Source organism: Heteronotia binoei, chromosome 2, assembly GCF_032191835.1.
Source record: "Heteronotia binoei isolate CCM8104 ecotype False Entrance Well chromosome 2, APGP_CSIRO_Hbin_v1, whole genome shotgun sequence".
NCBI lineage: Eukaryota > Metazoa > Chordata > Lepidosauria > Squamata > Gekkonidae > Heteronotia > Heteronotia binoei.
In genome coordinates, this window is record NC_083224.1 from 177818859 (window position 1) to 177838871 (window position 20013).

At 47.4% G+C, this 20013-nt stretch overlaps 1 protein-coding gene across 4 annotated transcripts in view; it reads right to left on the minus strand.

Annotated features, from left to right (window-relative positions):
• Positions 1 to 20013, minus strand: part of PDE4DIP (phosphodiesterase 4D interacting protein) — a 98531-nt gene that overhangs the window by 22023 nt on the left and 56495 nt on the right. For 3 of the 4 annotated variants that reach the window (XM_060232563.1, XM_060232561.1, XM_060232562.1), the window contains exons 22-28: positions 17932 to 18048; positions 15725 to 16196; positions 12744 to 12979; positions 10022 to 10073; positions 8319 to 8545; positions 5816 to 5953; positions 2959 to 3150 (exon numbers count right to left, since the gene is read on the minus strand). In XM_060232563.1, the coding sequence (XP_060088546.1) occupies positions 2959 to 3150; positions 5816 to 5953; positions 8319 to 8545; positions 10022 to 10073; positions 12744 to 12979; positions 15725 to 16196; positions 17932 to 18048 (1434 nt within the window). The remainder of the gene's footprint in view (positions 1 to 2958; positions 3151 to 5815; positions 5954 to 8318; positions 8546 to 10021; positions 10074 to 12743; positions 12980 to 15724; positions 16197 to 17931; positions 18049 to 20013) is intronic. The other variant, XM_060232564.1, reaches the window with a different exon arrangement.

Here is a 20013-nt window from a genome sequence, read left to right on the forward strand (position 1 = left end):
GCTCTTTTCATATTAGGCCACTCAATTTCATATTAGGCCACTCACCCCTGATGTAGCCAATCCTTCTGGAGCTTTCAGGGCTCTTTTTACATGGTTTACTGTAAGCTCCAGGAGGATTGGCTACATCAGGGGTGTGGGGCCTAATATGCAAAGGAGTTCCTGCTACAAGAAAAGCCCTGCTAGGGGATTGGGGATAGAATCCGCTCCATCTATGAAGGGCAGACTTGTAGTCCAGTCTAAAAAAATACCCACAAAACCCCAGCCCTTCAGCAATTATCTTTGACCAACACTGATAGGTACCACGGCTGGCTTTCTTAAGCAGGGCAGCAGAGAGCCAAGCCAGGCTGGCACCTCTTTTTTGAAAAGAAAAGAAAAAGTATGCAGCAGGCAGGATCTGTGCCTCTATCCCCAGCAGGCCCCTATGCTTCGATTCCAGCCTCCCTCAGTACAAGCATGTTAAAGGTAAAGGTAGTCCCCTGTGCAAGCACCAGTCGTTTCCGACTCCGAGATGACGTCGCATCACAACGTTTTCACAGTAGACTTTTTAAGGGGTGGTTTGCCATTGCCATCCTTCTGAGATCAGTAAAATGAGTCCCCAGCTTGCTGGGGGGAAAGTGTAAAAGACTGGGGAAGGCAATGGCAAACCACCCCGTAAAAAGTCTGCCATGAAAACGTTGTGAAAGCAACATCACCCCAGAGTCAGAAACGACAGGTGCTTGCACATGAGACCTTTCCTTTTCCTTGCCATTGCCTTCCCCAGTCATCTACACTACAACCTTGAGCCGGTGCCTGAACCCAGCTTCCGCTGGGATCAAACTCAGGTCATGAGCAGAGAACTTTGACTGCAGTACTGCAGCTTTACCATTCTGGACCACGGGGCTCCTTACAAGCATGTTAAGGATGTTTATTATCTTTTCCACTCACTTACTGCCAGTTTCTCCCAGCCCTCCTTCAGATAAGCACTCAACTGTATAGCAGCCAGATACACAACTAGGGTTAGAAAGGTTTCCTGAAACACAGGGCAGTGAGAGCCTCAGAGCTATGGAAGGTTCCTGGTAAGGTGAGATGCCTAGAGGAACAGCCGGCCAACACACAGCTGAGCAGGGGAAACGACCAGCTGTAACTCATGGCTCGAGCATGGTGGAAATAGTGCAGTGGGACAAACAGCTAAACAGACAAGAACTCTCATTTCTGGAAAACTTTATTCCTGAGACACTGGCAAGAAGACTGAAAAGCTGGCACATTGGATTAAGACCTAACAATCCTAAAGTATTGGCAGATGATCCAACAAGAAATTTCTAGGATCTTGGGATATGAATTCAAGAAAGCTGCAGAGACTTTTCTATTGGGATTACAAATGGAAAAATTTCCAAAAGAAGATAGAACTATAATTTGGTACTTGCTTTCAGCTGCTAGGACACTATATGCGCAGTTATTGAAGCAAGAAAAAATACCAGAAAAATGGGATTGGATTTTAAAAGTTATGACATGGAGTGAGATGGACAAATTAACAAGAACTTTAAGAGACTATGATTTAGAAGATTTTAAAAGTGGAAAAAAATTAGAAGTTATGTAGAAGACGAGTGGAAAGTAAAAGAACTTTGGACAATTTTGGATAATGATTAAACTTTAGAAGAAAGAAGAATATTAATTTTAGTTCTTAGGAATTAAGGGTACCTTTTAATGTTAGTATTTTGAGCAAATAACACTGGCGGGGGTCAACTAACGGGGGGAGGGGTGATTAGAAAGAAGCATATGGGATAGATGAAAATAAGTTATTAATGGAAATTAATACCATATGTTATCAATAAAATTGTTTAAAACATAAAGACCTAACAATCCTAGACACAACGCCTGCCTCTTTTTGTACTCTGACCTGGGTTTCATCACTCCCCTTGAAGTTCTTTCCTGCTTCCCCCCCCCCCCCCCCCGTCCCCATCAAGTCATAGCTGACTTATAGTAACCCCTGGTGGGGCTTCCAAGGAAAGAGATCTTCAGAGGTGATTTTCCATTGCTTGACTCTGTGTCCTGACCCTGGAACTCTGTGATGGTCTCCCATCCAAAGACTGACCCAGGTTGACCTGGCTTAGTTTCTGAGATCTGATGAGATGAGGGCCGCGATCGCACACACGAAATAATGCACTTTCAATCCATTTTCAAGGCACTTTCCAACTGGATTTTGGCAGCTCACACAGTGCATTGTGTGGAAAGTGCACTGAAAGCAGATTGAAAGTGCAATCGCAGCCTAGTCTTGGATATCCAGGTCAGGACTTCTATCATTTAGAGACCCCCGGTAAGCTGGGGCCCTAAACTAGGAGTGGCCAAACTTGCTTATTGTAGAGCCACACAGAATAAACATCAGATGTTTGAGAGCCGCAAATAGACGCAGGGAGGAAGAGGTGTAAAGAAAGCAACTTTAACTTTAAATGCATTCTCCAAGCCACCAACTGGCTTGGAGAAGTGATTTAAAGAGACAAATGGCTTCTCCAAGCTGGCCAAGGGGGTGGGGGGGAGACCCTCAAGAACTACGCAATATGCATGAAAGAGCCACATGTGGCTCCTGAGCCGCAGTTTGGCCACCCCTGCCCTAAACTGCAGCTTCCTTAGCGTGTGCATCAGACCAGCTTTGGAAGCCATCAGCGCTATCCTGGAATGCAGCCAGGGGTGGAATTCTAGCAGGAGCTCCTTTGCATATTAGGCCACACACTCCTGATGTAGCCAATCCTCCAAGAGCTTACAAAAAAGAACCTTGTAAGCTCTTGGAGGATTGGCTATGTCAGGGATGCGTGGCCTAATATGCAAAGGAGTTCCTGCTAAAATTCCACCCCCGGATGCAACTCATGTCTTAGGTCTGCGGCGCGCAGGGGCAAAGACACGGTTCTTTAAGCCATGCAAAGCTACACGCCAGAGGGTTTGGGAATGCGTAGGGGGAGCAACATCAAAGGACAGAGTGCTCACTTTCTCCCAGCTGCTTCTGCAACATCTGCAGCTCCTGCTGCGCGTTGGCCAATGAGAAGCCCGGCGTTCCACAGCAGCCAAGGAACGGAGCAGTGGCTGCCGGACACCCAAAAGGCAGGAAGGAGCTGGACCCTGAGGCACAGGGAGCCAAAGGGTAGCTTGATGGCTTGGATAAGGAGTCGGGGTGGAAGCCTAGACACAGAAAAGGTGGGAAGGGAAAGAGGAGGTGCAACATGAGTAGACGACATCCAGATGCAGGTTCCGAGCAGGTCCCTTTCAGCAGCAACAGCTTGTTGGACAGAGCCGGGCAGGCAGACTTTCCCGTCTGGGAGGACTGGCTCTGTGAAAGAGCTGTTTTTATTACAATCTCTCTTTCTTTCCAAACACTCAGCCTCAGGGATCATTTTACAGAAAAAGAGGTGCCGGAATTCACTGGCGGAACTCATTTGCATATGCCACACGCCCCTGACATCACCAGAAGGTGTACTCGATTACATCAGCTCAGCATCTACCTTTAAAGGCTTCTTGAATTATAATTGTTATCATAAAACCTTACTCCCATCACGCTTTTAAATTTACTTTCGCCTATGTGGCCACAGTGGCATGATGAAGATTTCCAGCTATCTGCTATATATGTTTTGGTTATTTGCCCTTTTTTTGTGGGGAAAAGTATTAGAAAGTTAGCTAAATCTTAGAGTTCAGCAAAATTCTTGCAGGGGGTTTGAACAATGGAGCCCAGAAGCAAGTATTGGGGGGAGGGGGGTTTGGATAAGAAAGGGCACAATAAAATTTAGAGGTTCCAGAGCTCCATTCCTGTGAGCTCCTGCCCAAAATGAGGCCTGCTCAGCCTTATGATGAATCAGGACAATCGTCCATCTCCTCTAACTGCCTTCTCTCTGCTTCTTCTGGATGAGATCCTTTGACCAGTGATGCTAAAGTAGGGTTTCTGGGGAATCACTTGTCCCAGAGCCACAAACTTTTTGGAGTCTGCCCAGACTACGGCAGGGACAGGGATGGAATTGTTAGCCCCCTCTTCCCCTCCCCCCCCCTCACAACAGCTTAGTGCACTGTTTACCTCACACATGGCTGCTGCCCTGTAGTAATTTCCTCTTCTCACCTCAGGCAACAGCAATCTGCCACCCCATCAGCTAGCCCAGTTCAAATGGGCAGAATATTTGTTCTCCCCCTCTGAAGAAATTCTTGGCTCAGTCTTTCCCTCTCACCACACTGCTTACAGATCACTTAGACAGACTGAGAAAGAAAGCTGCCACCAGATTCTGCTGACATGGATACTGCTATTGGTGGGGTGGGGGAGCTGTAGTGTGGAGAATGGCTGTCCACCTGTTTCTGGACATAATTCAAAGTGCTAAGGCCCTAAATGGTTTGGGGCTGGGGTGCTGGATAGACAATCTCCTCCAGTACTTTCCAGCCTGCCAAATAAGCCATTCCCCCCCCCCCCCCAAGCTCTGCTCTCCTGCCTGCAGAGGTGAGAAGGGTGGTGACCACAGACAGAGATTTTCCAGTGGTGGCACCTCACCTTTAGAAGGCTTTGCCCTTTTGATGCTCACCTAGTGTCACCTGCCTTACATCCCTTTAGGTGCCATGCCAAAACAGGTCCTTTTACCCAGGCTTTTTTGCCAAGAGGTTCCATCTTTCGAAGCTGTGTCTTATGGTCTTTTTCTAGCCTTGGGACTCTTTTATGAACATCGTTTTAGGCTGCTGAATGTTGTTCTATGTGGTTTATACAGCCTGACTTGGTCTAGATGGTTTGTTTTTAATAAAGACAATTCTTAGATTACCGGGTTGGATCCAGTGGAAGGCATTTCCATCAGCGGAATGGGACTTACTTTCCCTCATCTTGCTGCAGCCCAAATGGGCTCCCCAAAACACTGCTCTGGGGAAATAAGGAACCCCCCTTCCCCAAGAAAAAGCATGAGGGGTGAATTTGCAGTGGAAAGATGGATTCAGAAAAAAGAATCTATTAGTGGAAATCTGCCGCTGGCTCCAACCCATTGTTTTTATTGTATTGTTTTTATAATGTGAGCCACTTGGAGGAAATCTCTGAGAAGGCAGCAGGTGACGTTTTCCTAGATTAAAAAATAATAATAAATATTAGCTGTTCTCATATGTCAGCAGTTGTTATTCCCAAGGCACAAAACCCTTCAGAATGATGCTCTGGATATCCTTGCAAAATCCTGACCCACTCCAGCACGGCTTTTTTGAAAACATGAATTGAAAATGCTTTCTGGACAGATGAGTTTTATTTCTCTTGCGGTTGATTTGTCCGCTTTCAGTGCTACCCTAAGCCAAGTTACATCCTTCTTAGTACATTGACTTCAGTGGGCTTAGGAGAAAGCAACTTTGCTTAGGAATTAGGTGGTCAGTACACTGATCTTTGTGTAACATTTAAAAATAAATACAACACACTTTATAAATAAAAAGCACATTAGGTGGAAGGGAAAGCTAGAGGAAAAAAGTGGGGTTGAGATTAAAAATATAAGAACATAAGAGAAGCCATGTTGGATCAGGCCAATGGCCCATGCAATCCAACACTGTGTCACAAAAAAAACCAGGCACCATCAGGAGGTCCATCAGTGGGGCCAGGACACTAGAACCCCTTTCACTATGCCCGCCCAAGCACCAAGAATATGGAGCATCACTGCCCCAGACAGAGAGTTCTAGCAATACACTGTGGCTAATAGCCGCTGATGGACCTATGCTCCAGATGTTTATCCAATCCCCTCTTGAAGCTGTTTATGCTTGCAGCTGCCACCACATCCTGTGGCAGTGAATTTAATACCCTATGGTTCCTTTTCTCTTCCCTGCACATCTCCATCAACAGTGAGGTGGTCCATACCTGCAGAAGCCTGGCCTGGAATCTGTGAGGGATGCAGGGAAGTGGGCAGAGAGAAGTTCTTTTGAACTGATTCTGGTGGAGCAGCAGGAGCTGGATGGGATGGTGGAGCAGAAGCGTTCTCAGAATGGTTCGCAAGACCTACAAGAAGACATACACAGAGATCAGAAATACCTGCGTTCCTGACAAAATTGCAACACGGAGCCCAAGCCCAAAGGTGTATGTGTGGAATTATTCAATGCAACTTCTTCATGACATTGGAGATGGACATGAATAATGTAAGAATTGGGGGAAAGAATCTGGATGTGGGGTGTGTGATCAGCTTCCTCCCCGTCCTTTTTCGTTCAGAGAGGATCTTTGTGTGTGAAGAAAATTCACACGCCCTATTTGTTGCACAAAGCAAGTTAGGCCACAGTTGCACAGAATTCATTCCCAGTGCCAAGACCCAGCAGATGGCACCATACCCAGAGGGTGATAGATGGCTTCTTCAGAAAGTCAAGCCACAACCCTGTATGTAGAGTTTGTTCAATCTCTGGTACATGGCCTTTCCCCCATTTTTATTTTACCACTCCAGTAAGGAAGAAGAAAAAGATATTGGATTTATATCCTGCCCTCTACTCCAAATCTCCTTTATCTTTCTACTTTATCTTCCTCCCTCCCCCACGACAGACACCCTGTAAAGTGGGTGGGGCTGAGAGAGCTCTCCCAGAAGCTGCCCTTTCAAGGACAGCTCTGCGAGAGCTATGGCTGACCCAAGGCCATTCCAGCAGCTGCAAGTGGAGGTGTGGGGAATCAAACCCAGTTCTCCCAGATAAGAGTCCACACACTTAACCACTACACCAGACTGAACAAGTGTTCCCTCTAAGCTGATTTAGTGTGAGCTAGTTCACAGATTTTTAGCCTCCAGCTCACACATTTTTGTCTTAGCTCAGGAAGGATGACCCCAGAGCACAATAATTTATGCAGTAGCTCACAACTTTAATGCCAGTAGCTCACAAAGTAGAATTTTTGCTCATAAGAAACACTGAACTGGACTAGGGTTGCCAAGACCAATTCAAGAAATATCTGGGGACTTTGGGGGTGGAGCCAGGAGACTTTGGGGGTGGAGCCATAAGCAAAATTGTGACAAGTACAACTGAACTCCAAAGAGAGTTCTGGCCATCACATTTAAAGGAACCGCTCACCTTTTAAATGCCTTCCCTACGTAAGAAATAAGGATAGGAGGACCTTCTTTTGGGGCTCATAGAACTGGACCCCCTGGTCCAATCTATTTGAAACTTGGAGCACATTTTGAGGAGAGTTATTAGATGCTATGCTGAAAATTTGGTGCCTCTACTTCAAAAAACAGCCCCTCCAGAGCCCCAGATACTCCCAAATCAATTCTCCATTATTCCCTATGGGAATCGATCTCCATAGGAAATAATGAAGTGCCGAGCAGACATTTCCCTCCACCCCCCACCCCTGTTTCTAACGACTCTGAAGCGGGTGAGGGTCTGCTCCCATCTGGGAATTGGCATCTCTACTCAGGAGTTGCTGAACTTCCAACTTCTTCAAAGTAACACAGAGCAACCAACCTCTGAAAAGATTAGAAGGGTCTGGGCTGCAAACGACCTCTGCAAAGATTGTGCAACCAATGGAGGGTCTGGGCTCCTTTCACAGCCATGTTATTCTGCCTGCTCCCCCACCCTCTTCAGCCTTAAAGATGCAGACACACCATCCCAACTCCACTTTCCAGTGGAGTCTTAAAGCCTCCACAGGAGCCTGGGAAAGTGGGAGAACCACTGCTGGGACCTGGTGATCGGCAAGCCTAAACTGGACATATAGCTGCCTAGAGACATGTTGTGTACAGTCTTCTAGAAGATCACCAGACCTCCTTCTCATCCCACAAGAAGCAAGAGAAGAGGAAGAAAACTCCAAGAAAGAACTTCACGGAGCCCTTCAGTGACCCCGGTGGAGGATAACTGCCATAGAGAGCCCCCTCAAGGAATTTCAGTGCTTAGTGCCCACACACACAAACCCCAGAATGGACACATGCCTACAAAGTGACATCCTGGACAGACTTGACAGATTTCACTTATTTTGTTATGCCAGTCTTGGACCTTTGAGTGAAACCCTTTTAGCCACTTATCAAAGCTTCTTAATATTTAGGTGACTACGTGCATCCCAGGTAGAAGAAACATAGTACATTGTGAACTGAAGAAAATCCTTTGGTTTGTTATCACTGGACTATTGTGAAATTTTAATCTAAAATACTGGACTGAAGCTTATATAGAAGCAACACATTTTAAATGGAAATTGTATTATCTATACGCCAAGGATGTTTACTCTGTTATACAGTGTTCCTTTTGTTCTGAACATATCTTCCCATGTTTTGTTATTTACTGGTAATGAGGCATGATTCACTAAATAATAAGGCAAGGAAGTTCATTGTGTTTGGCATTGTTCTTCCCACTGGACCATCTTGCCCAGAGGAAAACCATGCTGGTACAGATCTCCATGGCTGTACCTGCATCTAGGTGTCTGCAGGGTTGGCCTTCTCTGGGGGTCTCCTGGTCACCAACATCTTCCATGTCAGAGCAACCGTCCAGGCCATCAGAGAGGAAGGAAGTACTGCTTCCAGAACTGGGTGCCTCCGATATGGTGTGGCTAGGAGAAGGGGTCACCGAGTGTCCTTGAAGCTTGGCCTGGAGGGTCTTGATGATCTGGTCCTTCGCTTGGAGCTTCTTGCTCAACCTGGAAGGAGAAAGAGCTTGGGGAAACTCTTGAGGATTCCTACATCTCTGGGTCCCTCTTCCAGCTCTCAGGATCCATATAATCACAACTTCGCTGTTCTGCTTATCTTTTGGTCTCAGCTAACCAGCTACCTCATAGATCCCACACATCTTGAACTCTTCTTCAAAAGTGCACTCCCTTGGGTCAGAAACTGCCATTGTTGTAAAGGGCTCTGTTATGTCTTGAAACATAAGCCGATGTACCGCATGGCGATCGCTACAGAGGCGACCCACGGGTCCCCGGATGTAGCTCGCTAGACGCCCCGCCCATCAAGATCTGTGGCGGAAAGTTTGACTGGTCGGGATTGGACTGGTCAGACTGGGGGGGCAGTTCCAGGGAATGTATATAAGCGGGACCCGGCCCGCGTGTTCCCTCTCTTGTAATGTACCACTGAATAAAGCATGTTACCTTCAAACCGTCTCGCAACTCAGTACATTACAGACTCCATATGGATAAGGCCAAAGGCAAGCTTTGGCTGGCCTGAGATGTTCAGCAGGCCTTGCCTCTACATGAGAATCCTGCACTATGCAGGCTTCAATGTGAATATGACTGAAGAAGCAGGCACCGAAGGATCAATGTTATACACAATACCAAATTTATATTCTGAATTTCTTTACACATATGCAACCAAATATACTCTTACTACTTAAACATACACAACTTCTACATTCACAATCTTATAATAGCCGGGGTTCCCATTCATAAGAGCCACAGTCCTGGATTCCAAAGTAAATGTTGTCTCTTTAAATCACCATGCAAGCTGCTAAAGGGAGATTGGTAAATGTTGTTATGTTTCCCCAGTGCTCTAGCTGGATTGTTTACTATATTCGCTTCCAAAACAGTCAATGTTTGTGTCAAGAGCTGAGTGCAGAGTTGACAGCTGGGTGCAGAGATCATAAGGTTGTGTGTTGATCTGAACAAACAGTTTGTTCTCTGTGGCTCCATGAAGAATTGTTTTGTTGGAAGAGGGATAGAGCTGATAAAGGCATTCGAAACTGCCCATTAATTCCGGATAAGGCAAGTTCTCTCTCTCTTTTGGAGATCCTGTTTTTCAGTTCCATGGATTTCTTCATTTGCTACAGTTAACTCTCAAGGCCCCTCCAAACACTGGCCATTATAAGATTGTGTATGTATAAGTAGTAAGAGTATATTTGGTTGTACATGTGTACAGAAATTCAGAATATAAATTTGGTATTGTGTATAACATTGTCCCTTTGGAGCTACATGAAGATCAGCAGAAGATAGCAGAACCTGATCTTTGCTGGCTTGGCTAGCCATGGTTAAAGAGGGAGATCACCCTGAACTTTTGCCAGAGAAACAGTAAACTATACCTTCCCACTGACTAAAGCAGAGTATTTTACTCCCTCCTCAAATGGGCACTGAAATAGAAGCAGGTAATACAAAAGGAACCAGCGACAAGGAATTGGTTTTCATTACCTCAGAGCAAGCAGCTCATGACCAGATTTGTCTTCCATGTTTAGACCACTCCCTGAAAACAGAATTCAGAGAAAGTCAGTCAGTTAGTTACACCCGTTTTCCTGCCACAGGGTACCCCAGTCCCACAAACATGAAGATCTTTCCCTATCTCTTTCTTTTTAAGCAGAGGAACAGGAAAGCATGAGGGGAAATGTGAGTTTCCTTGTCAAGAAAAATTAGTCTCACCTACACTTATTTTAATTTTAAAGTTACTTATCTAACGTTTTTAGGTCATTTTCCACAGCCAGTATTACCAGTGCTTCTGAAAAGCCTGGTTTCAAGTTAGGCTTCAACCAGCTTTTGGTAAATAAAACATTCTCTAGAGAGACCTTGACAAATCTGGGTGGGGTCTTGAGAAAGTTCAGATAGGGCTTGGAGATCTGGGGCCTGAGAAGGGCAGAGTTTGTGGAGGAATGGGAGCTGAGAAGGAAATAATGCCACATAGAGTCTATCCTCCAATCCAGTCATTTTCTCCAGGGGAACTGTTCTCTGTCAACTGGAGATCTTTAAGCTTCATTAACAGCCTCATCAAAGCCTCTAGGCATTCAAACCAAATTGTAAACCAGCTGGATCCTTTCCTTTAGATGCTCACAGGATTCTGAGACAATTCAATTCCCCTGAATTTAAGGCCACCATGTGGGACTTCTTGGAGTGGACTTTTAAAAAATCCTATCAAAAATTATGGTTGTTTGGCAGGAGAAAAGGGAAAGGAAAAGTCCTTTTTGGAGCAACAAGAAATTTCTCAGCAGCAGCTGCCAATCTTTTGCAGTCATTAATTCTTTATGACATATTCTGCAATGTCATAGAAACTATGGAGCACCATGGGGTAAGGTTGCCAAGTCCAATTCAAGAAATATCTGGGGATTCGGGGGTGGAGCCAGGAGACACTGGAGGTGAATCCAGGAGCAAGGTTGTGACAAGCATAATTGAACTCCAAAGAGAGTTCTGGTCATCACACTTAAAAGGACTGCACACCTTTTAAATGCCTTCCCTCCACTGGAAATAATGAAGGATAGGGGCACCTTCTTCTGGGGCTCATAGAAATGGACCCCTTGGTCCAATATTTTTTAAACTTGGAGGGTGTTTTGAGGAGAGGCACCAATGCTATGTTGCAAATTTGGTGCCTCTGCCTCAAAAACCAGCTGCCCCCCAGAGTACCAGATCAATTCTCCATTATACTTTATGGGAATTGTTCTCCATAGGGAATAATGGAGCACCTAGCAGACATCTCCCTCCCTCCCATGCTTTCTGATGACCCTGAAGTGGAGGGAGTGCCTCCAAACTGGGGGATCCCCTGCCCCCATCTGAGGATTGGCAATCCTACCATGGTTTATACAGGGGCATTATGATACTGGCTGATTTGTTTTTAGTCCCCTTCCCAATCATTCCCAAGATAGCGTTTGCCTTTTTGTTGCAATTGTACACTTGAGTTGACATCTTCAGTGAGTTATCTACCAAGACTCCAAGATCTCTCTCCTGGTCAGTTACTGCCAGTTTGGACCCCCTTCAATGTATCACATCACATCACACCACACAACTTTTATTGGTATAACAAGACAAGACAACACCATGTGGATAACAGTAGAGTCTGTGGTAAAAAAAACCCCAAACATCTCCTCCTGAAAGCAAGGTAAAAGAATTTTGCTACAGATTCAATGGTTTCACTCTTGTTTGAGACTAATAGTGAAAAGATCTTACAGTTCTCAGATCGACCCTCCAACGGTTACAAAAAGGGCTTTAAAAAAACAGCATGAAGATAGTCATAGAATTTACAGTTCAGAAGAACATGGTGATTATCAGACCTTGACTTCCGCAGGAGCTCACAGGAGCATAGCTCCTGAACCTTTCTGATTCCTGAACCTCCTACTCCCCACCTACCTTGTCCATTGAATAGTAGGTGCAGCTGCATAACAATCCCTGGATTAGGAGAGCGGGCAGCCAGCCAGCCAGCCACCAGGGGCTTTGTCACACCCCCAGCAGCCCTCATTAATTCCTGGAGAAGCCCACACCACCCTTTCTCTACTTCTTACGTGATTTTGGGTAGCAGGTGGCTTGCTGGCCTTTTGACTGTGGGGGGGCAGCCAAGGAGAGCCCAGGTGAGTCAGGCCCTCTTGGGCTGGCCGGATCTCCAGCCAGCCCAAGCAGGCCTCGCTTGCCCGGGACTCTCCTTTCTTGAGTTGGGTTGCTTTTGGCTGGTGGGGGGTTGCATGTGCTAATGAGTTATGCTACTGAGCTCCACCACCTATTTTTCTACAAAGCAACCCCTGGTGATTCTCCTCTATCACATTCATCCCACATGGGCACCATCAACGTATTTTAATAGTAAGGATATTTCGGCTCCAGTATGCATGACTTGGCAGTTGACCACGTTGAACCTCATTTGCCACATTGAGGCCTACTTGCCCAGCCTCGATAGATCCCTTTGGAGCACCTTACTGCCCTCCCTCGTTCTCCCTGCCCTGAGCACTTAGTGTCATCTGTAAACTTCACTGCTTACTCCCAACTCCTAACCATCAAGGCTGTTGGAGGGGAGGCAGGAAGCGTAATAATCCATCTGTGAAAGCACTGCTGGGGAAAGGGTATGCATAAGCTTCACGGTCACACAGATTTTCCAAAGCTCAGAGCCCCACCCCACCCCCCAAACTCTCCCAACTTAAATTTAGGAAGTACCCAGTGAACTCACTACTGCTCAGTTTCCGGGCCAGTCGTCCTGCCAACTGGTTCCCTTGTGCCAGCTGCTCACGGAAGCTCTGACCCAGGAAGTAATCAATGTTGGTGTCTCTCAGGAGTTCCTCGAAGGACTTGGTGGCATCCCTGAAGTGCTGGCTCAGCATACAGCTCACCCCTTGCCCCTCTCGGATTGCCTGGCGCAGATGGGAGAGCTCCCGAGCCTGTGCTTGAACCAGTGAATCATATTTCCTGAGGTGGGTTGGGGAGAAGAGAGAGACAAAGTGGCCTTAACTATCCAGAGGTCTAGACTACCAAACTATGAACATGAGAAGTAAAGCCTTTTCTTGCCACAGTCTCTGCAGCACCTGGAGGAATAAACCCAGGGATGTCCCATAGGGCAGTATAGAATCATAGAGTTGGAAGGAGTCATGAAGGCTCTAGTCCAGGGGCGGCCAAGCTGCAGCTCAAGAGCCACATGTGACTCTTCCACACTTATTGTGTGGCTCTTGAAGCCCCCACCACCTCATTGGCTGGCTTGGAGAAGGCATTTCTCTCTTTAAATCACTTCTCCCAGTCAAATCAGCTGGCAGCTTGGAGAATGCATTTAAATTAAAATTGCTTTCTTTCCACCTCTCCTCGCCCTCTATTTGCCTTCCTCTCTCCCTCCCTCCCTTTTTGACATTTGTTCTGTGTGGCTCTTTAGTTAAGCAAGTTTGGCTACCCCTGCTTTAGTCCAACCCACTGCTCAATGCAGGATCAGCCTAGAGCATCCCTAACAACTGTTTGTCCAACTGCTGCTTAAATACTGCCAGTAGCTCCCAACTTTTTGGGTATGGTGGCCCACAAGTACAAATTTACTTGATATGGTGACCTATGCAGGATCAGCCTGAGCTTGTTTTTTGGCACCTGAGGCAAACTATGACCTTGTTACCCATCCAAAATGTTGAGAAAGAGGATGAAGAAAGAAAGGATGATGCAAACAGTGTTCCCTCTAACAGTGTTCCCTCAACGTGAGCTAGCTCACAGATTTTTAGCCTCCAGCTCCCACATTTTTGTCTTAGCTCAGGAAGGATGACCTCAGAGCAAACTAATTTATGCAGCAGCTCACAACTTTCATGCCAGTAGCTCACAAAGTAGAATTTTTGCTCACAAGACTCTGCAGTTTAGAGGGAACACTGGATGCAAAGGGCTGGAGTAGCTATTAGGGAGGGCTGGCCTGTGACCCACTTTCAAAGGCTTCACAACCCACTTTTGAGTCCTGACCCACAAGTTGGGGGACACTGTCATATGCTGCCTTTGCACAACAATGATTCCCAGTGTAACTCTCATTGCAGCTATGAATACAAGGACATTTAAAGAGCATCCATGCAGCAATTTTCCAAACCCTTTCCTAGACTTAGCTCCCCCTGCTTAGCTCCACCATACACCCCATATCACTGTAGCCTTTTTCTTTAAAATTGAGAATTGCAATAATATAGCAGTTACAGATTTTTTTTAAAAAAGTCTTGTGGCTTAGGGGGCCAATGGTGGTAGGGTTCCCAGTTTGGAATTGGGAAAACCTGGAGATTTTGGGGGGTGGCAGTAGGGGACTGAGGCAGGGAAAGGTTGCCATTGTCAATGGGACCTTAAAAATGCACACTTTCCCCATCCATGCAGCATGAAAATGCTCTTTCACTACAACGTTTTCCCCAAAGGAGTCATCAAGCCAGTTTTGGGAAAGACTGGAGCAAAACAACACTCATGAAGCTGTTTTATTTTGAATCAGACTGTTGCTCCATCACAGGCAGTACTGTCTACTCGGACCGACAGGAGCTCTCCAGGGTGTCGGGCAGAGGTCTTTCATTTTGCCTTCTGAACCTTTTAACTGGAAATGCCAGGGATTGAGCCTGGATCCTTCTGCATGCCAAGCAGAGACTCCTCCACTGAGACCCAGCCCCCCACCCCCGGCAGGAGTCTGGGTGATTAGGGGATGATGCTGTGTGGATGCTCCATCAACAATCCACACCAAAATGGAGCGAAACCTCCACGTTAGAAACAAACTTGCATGCAGTCAGCGGGGTGTGTGGGGGGAAAGCATTCTTCCCACAGGCAGTTGAGTGAGCTTGGTCATCCTGAACAGAGGAAAGGGCAATTTGGGCTCAATCCATGCTGTATAGGACATGTTATGTGTGTATTTATTGGATTACCAGCTTCGAGTTGGGAAATATCTGGAGATTTGGGGAGGTGGAGCCTGCGGAGGACAGGCTTTGGGGAGGGACTTCAATGGGGTATAACGCCATAGAAACATTTTCTTCAAGTGAAGAAGAAGACTGCAGATTTATACCCCGTCCTTCTCTCTGAATCAGAGAGCGGTTTACAAGCTCCTAAATCTTCTCCCCCCCCCCACAACAAACATCCTGTGAGGTGGGGGGGGGGTCCTGAGAGGGCTCTCACAGCAGCTGCCCTTTCAAGGACAGCTCAGCAAGAGCTATGGCTGACGCAAGGCCATTCCAGCAGCTGCAAGTGGAGGAGTGCGGAATCAAACTCGGTTTTCCCAGAGAAGAGTCCACACACTTAACCACTACACCATACTGGTGTCTCCATTGTCTGGAGATCAGTTATCCCAGGAGATCTTCAGATACCTCTTGGATATTGGCAACCCTAGGACTTTCCCACATGCATTTTACATGGTGTGGTTGTTTGTTCAAACACATGTGGAAAGAGCTGGGATTTAGAACACCGGTGCCAACCCTGTTTCTGTCAGTCCAAAGAGGTTTGGCTTTTGCTCATCAAGCCCATCACAAGCCCCGCATCCTATGTCTCCCCAGGTAATGAAAAGGCTTGTACTGATACTCTTGGAGCAAGTCTCGAGCCACACAGAATAGGAAAAAATCCTTGGTGGATGTTTTGCAATTCATTTCACTCTGTCCAGGAGCCAATGTCAATGCCCACCAGGCCCAATGGGCCCCAACTTCATCTCCGTCCCTTCCAGGAAATCCTACCCCCCATTCCTACCCCATAGATGCAGTGTGCTTTAGCTCCTCTGGCTTGGTGTCATCTAGGTGGGCCTCAAGTAGGGACACTCTCTGGATAAGCCTGGCCAGGTCTTTGCTGGACTGAAGAGTTTTGGGGCACAGGGATCCTAAGCTGTCCGAATGCCACCCTTCATCTTCATCCGTCATGCTGTGTGACGGGGAGCTCCCAAGGGTGTAGTCCTGCTTCAGTTTTAGAGGGTGCTCAGCCCCAGAAGCATAGTCACTGCTGGTGGACACGGAGCGCCCGTGACTCAGTGGATTCTGGATGGCTCGGCTGGAGCTCTGCAGCTGGCCCTTGAGGCCCTGGGTGTGCAGCTGGGAGAGGGCAGAACCGCCGTCGTATTGGCTGCATCCTACGAATGCTTCTTGCTTCGCTAGCTTGTTCGGAGGGGAGCCCAGGAACTTCTTCCAAGACTCCGAATTCTCATTGAAGACATCGTCCTCTTCGCATTCTAGGAACAACCGAGAAAAGCGCGCTTACATTTAATGAAACGGACACCTTGCTTTTCGTGACATTGCTCCACAAAGCAGCTTGGAAAGAGAGGAAGTTGGCAGCTGGTGCGGTGTAATGGTTAGAGTGCCAGCCTAGGGCTCGGGAGAGCCAGGTTTGAATCTCTACCCTGCCACAGAAGATCATCAGCTCATCTTGGGGCAGTCACTCTTTCTGAGCCTCACCTACCTCACAGGGTTGTTGTCAGCAGGGCCGGCCCACCCACTAGGCAAACTAGGCATTTGCCTAGGGTTCCGGCAAGGTGGGGGCACCAAAATTGGCCCTCGCCCCTGCCCCCTAAGCAAATCCCCATTTGCTTCCACCTCCCTCCCTCACAATTTTAATGCCCAGAAATGGGCGTTGAAGCGCCACACTCCTGGGGCTTTTTAAAGGCCACCCTGCTGCTGATTAGCTGAAAGGCAGGTAAAGTGGCACGGAGTGGCCCTGCACGGATGCCGCCATTTTGATGACATCACTTCCGGGAAACGTCATTTTGTTGCGCGCACGAATGTCCCCCGCTGGGGGATGAAGAGGACTTGGCAATCCTAGCTCCTATGCTGGCCTTCCAGCGTGCTCAGGACGATCAGCACTGGGGCAGCAGCTGCGGGAGGGACAAGCAAGCCACTGAAAAAGCAGCCGCACCGCTGCCTTCTCCCCACTTCCTTCCCACTCAAGGAAGGAAGTGGGGAGGAGGCAGCAGCTCAGCCACTTTTTCAGCAGCTCACTCGTCCTTCCCGCCACTGCTGCCCCAGTGCTGATCGTCTTGAGCGTGCCAGAAGGCCGACCTAGGAGCCACTGGCCTCTGTGCCACTTTGCCCATTGATCAGCAGGGGGAAGTGGGTGACCTTTAAAGAATTCTGGGAGCGTGGCACTTCACTGCCTGTTCCTGGGCATTAAAACTGTGAAGGAGGGAGGGAGGGGGAGGGAACGAGGAGGAGGTGCCGCAGAAGGGGACGGGAGAATGGTGGGGCATGCGCACGGGGGTGGGTAGCGAGACTGCCTGGGGTACCATGTGCCCTAGGGCCAGCCCTGGTTGTGAGGAACAAAGGAAAGAGGGGGAAACAATGTCATAAGTAGAGTTGCCAACTATGCGTAGAGAAATTACTGGAATGCAGGGAGTGGGGCTTGGGAAGGGTGGGATTTAGGAAGGCAAGGGACCTCAACAGGGTATAATACAATAAAAATCTGCTCTCCAAAGCTGCCATTTCCTTCTGGGAAACTAATCTCTGCAGACAGGAAATCAGTTGTAACTCCAGGAGATCTCTAGGCCTCGCCAATGGCTTACCCTGGCTGTAACACTTTGAGTCCCCCCCCCCCCCCACTTGGGGTGAAAAGAGGAGCATAAATATCTAAATAAATACAACCAGAGACACAACTAATCTCTTCTCCCAGCTGTCCTGTATTTGCAAAACACACATTTGTCACTGTGCCTGTGTGTGTATGTGTGTGTGTGTAAAGTGGCATCAAATTGCAGACAACTTATCGCAACCCTGCATGTTTTTCAAGGCAAGAAGCACTGTTTGCCATTTGCTGCTTCTGCACAGCAACCCTGGGCTTCCTAGGTGGCCTTCCATCCAAATACTATTGTCTGAAGAAGCTTACATTCTTAATACAACTTTGTTGCTCTTAAAGGTGCTACTGGACTCCAACTTTGTTCTGTGGCTCTTACAGAGGCGCCTCTTGCATGGTCCACTTACCAGGACTTGTGGCCTCTTCCCTGTCAGCTTCGTTTTCACTTTTCCCACAGGTCTCATAGCCCAGGTCCTGGAGATCCACTTGAACCTGCTTGTTATCCTGCTGTACCCCGGGATCACCTGTGGCAAAGAAAAGAAATAGTTTTGGTTTTCTGACACAAGTGTCAGAGGGAAAAGTCCAGCACAACAGCAGGAGTTCCTTCATTCCCTGGCGCTTGAAGATGACATTCAAGGAGCAGTGAGCATTACCCCCAAATATTTTCTGCTATCCCTATCACTAAAAAAAAAAAAAAGGTAGTCCCCTGTGCAAGCACCAGTCGTTTTCGACTCTGGGGTGATGTTGCTTTTACAACGTTTTCATGGCAGACTTTTTACGGGGTAGTTTGCCATTGCCTTCCCCAGTCATTTAGACTTTCCCCCCAGCAAGCTGGGTACTCATTTTACCAACCTCAGAAGGATGGAAGGCTGAGTCAACCTCGAGCCGGCTACCTGAACCAGCTTCTGCTGGGATCGAACTCAGGTTGTGAGCAGAGGGCTCCGACTGCAGTACTGCAGCTTTACCACTCTGCTAGGGCTTGGACAAATGATTACCGAGGGGCGACATGATAAAGGTTTACAAAATTATGTAAGGGACAGAGAAAGTAGAAAAAGAAATACTTTTCTCCCTTTCTCACAATTCAAGAACTTGTGGGCACTCAATGAAATGAATGTGCAGTAGGTTTAGGACAGATAAAAGGAAGTACTTCTTCACCAAATCAGAAATTACCGTGCGGAATTCTCTGCTGCAGAAAGTGGTGGCAGCTACAACCATAGACAGCTTCGCGAGGGGATTAGATGAACATATGGAGCAGAGGTTCATCAGTGGCTATTAGCCACAAAGTACAGATGGAACACTGTGTCTGGGGCAGTGTGTTCTTGGTGCTTGGAAGCAACAGTGGGAGGGTTTCTACTGTGACCCAGAGTGTTGGAGTGGATGGGCCATTGGCTTGATCCAACATGGCTTCTCTTATGTTAATATGTTCATATTTAATGCCTCACATTTTGTTTCAGATCAGTTTGAGATTTCTGTTTGTTTTCAGATTTCTGAAGTCCAAAACCTATTGTATTGTTACTTGTAGGACCACTAGAGCTGCCAAGCCCCCAGGCTGGGTGGGGATTCTCCTACCCTGGAGGTTTCCCACCTCCCAGCCCACATTGGACCGGCAGGGGGAACCTCCTCTGATGTCACTGGCATAATGACATCACCCGTGGGTGATGTCATCACGCCGCCAATGTTGTGCACGGCTGCTCTAGGCATTTCCGGAAAAACTCTATGGTTTTCCCGGACGCTCTAGCAATTTGGGAGGGAAAACTCTATGGTACAATAGAGCAAAGCGTGTGCAAAAAAGTCCTCCACCGGAGGACGCAAGGGACTTAGCAACTCTAGGGACAACCTCTCTCTTTACAACCCCCTTTGGTGGCTGTGGTCACGATCTTATGGATTACTGGTGGAGTCAGGGCCTTGGGTCACATGTTTGGCATCCTCCAGAGTGAAGGATCTTTCAATCATAGCCCAATCCTGGTGGAATACCCTCTCAGATGAGAACCAGGCCTTATGGACCCTCCCTAGATTCCACAGGGCTTGTAAGGCTGAGCTTTTCCATCAAGCCTTTCCTGGTTGAGTTTATTTCCGGAGCATAATCCCGGATCCACTATTATCAGTTGTGATTGTAAATTGTTCATTTCTGGTGTAGTGGTTAAGTGCATGGATTCTTATCTGGGAGAACTGGGTTTGATTCCCCACTCTACCACTTGCAGCTGCTGGAATGGCCTTGGGTCGGCCATAGCTCTGGCAAGAGTTTTCCTTGAAAGGGCAGCTTCTGGGAGATCTCTCTTGGCCCCACCTATCTCACAGGGTGTCTGTTGCGGGGGAGGAAAGTAAAGGAGATTGTAGGCCACTCGGAGACTCTTTCAGGGTAAAGGGCGGTGTATAAATCCAATGTCATCATCTTCTTCTTCTTCTTGTATATGTATCCTGTTTTAACTGTATTTATTATGTCTGTTTTATACTGTGGAGAACCATTCAGAGCCCCACTCTGTGGGGGA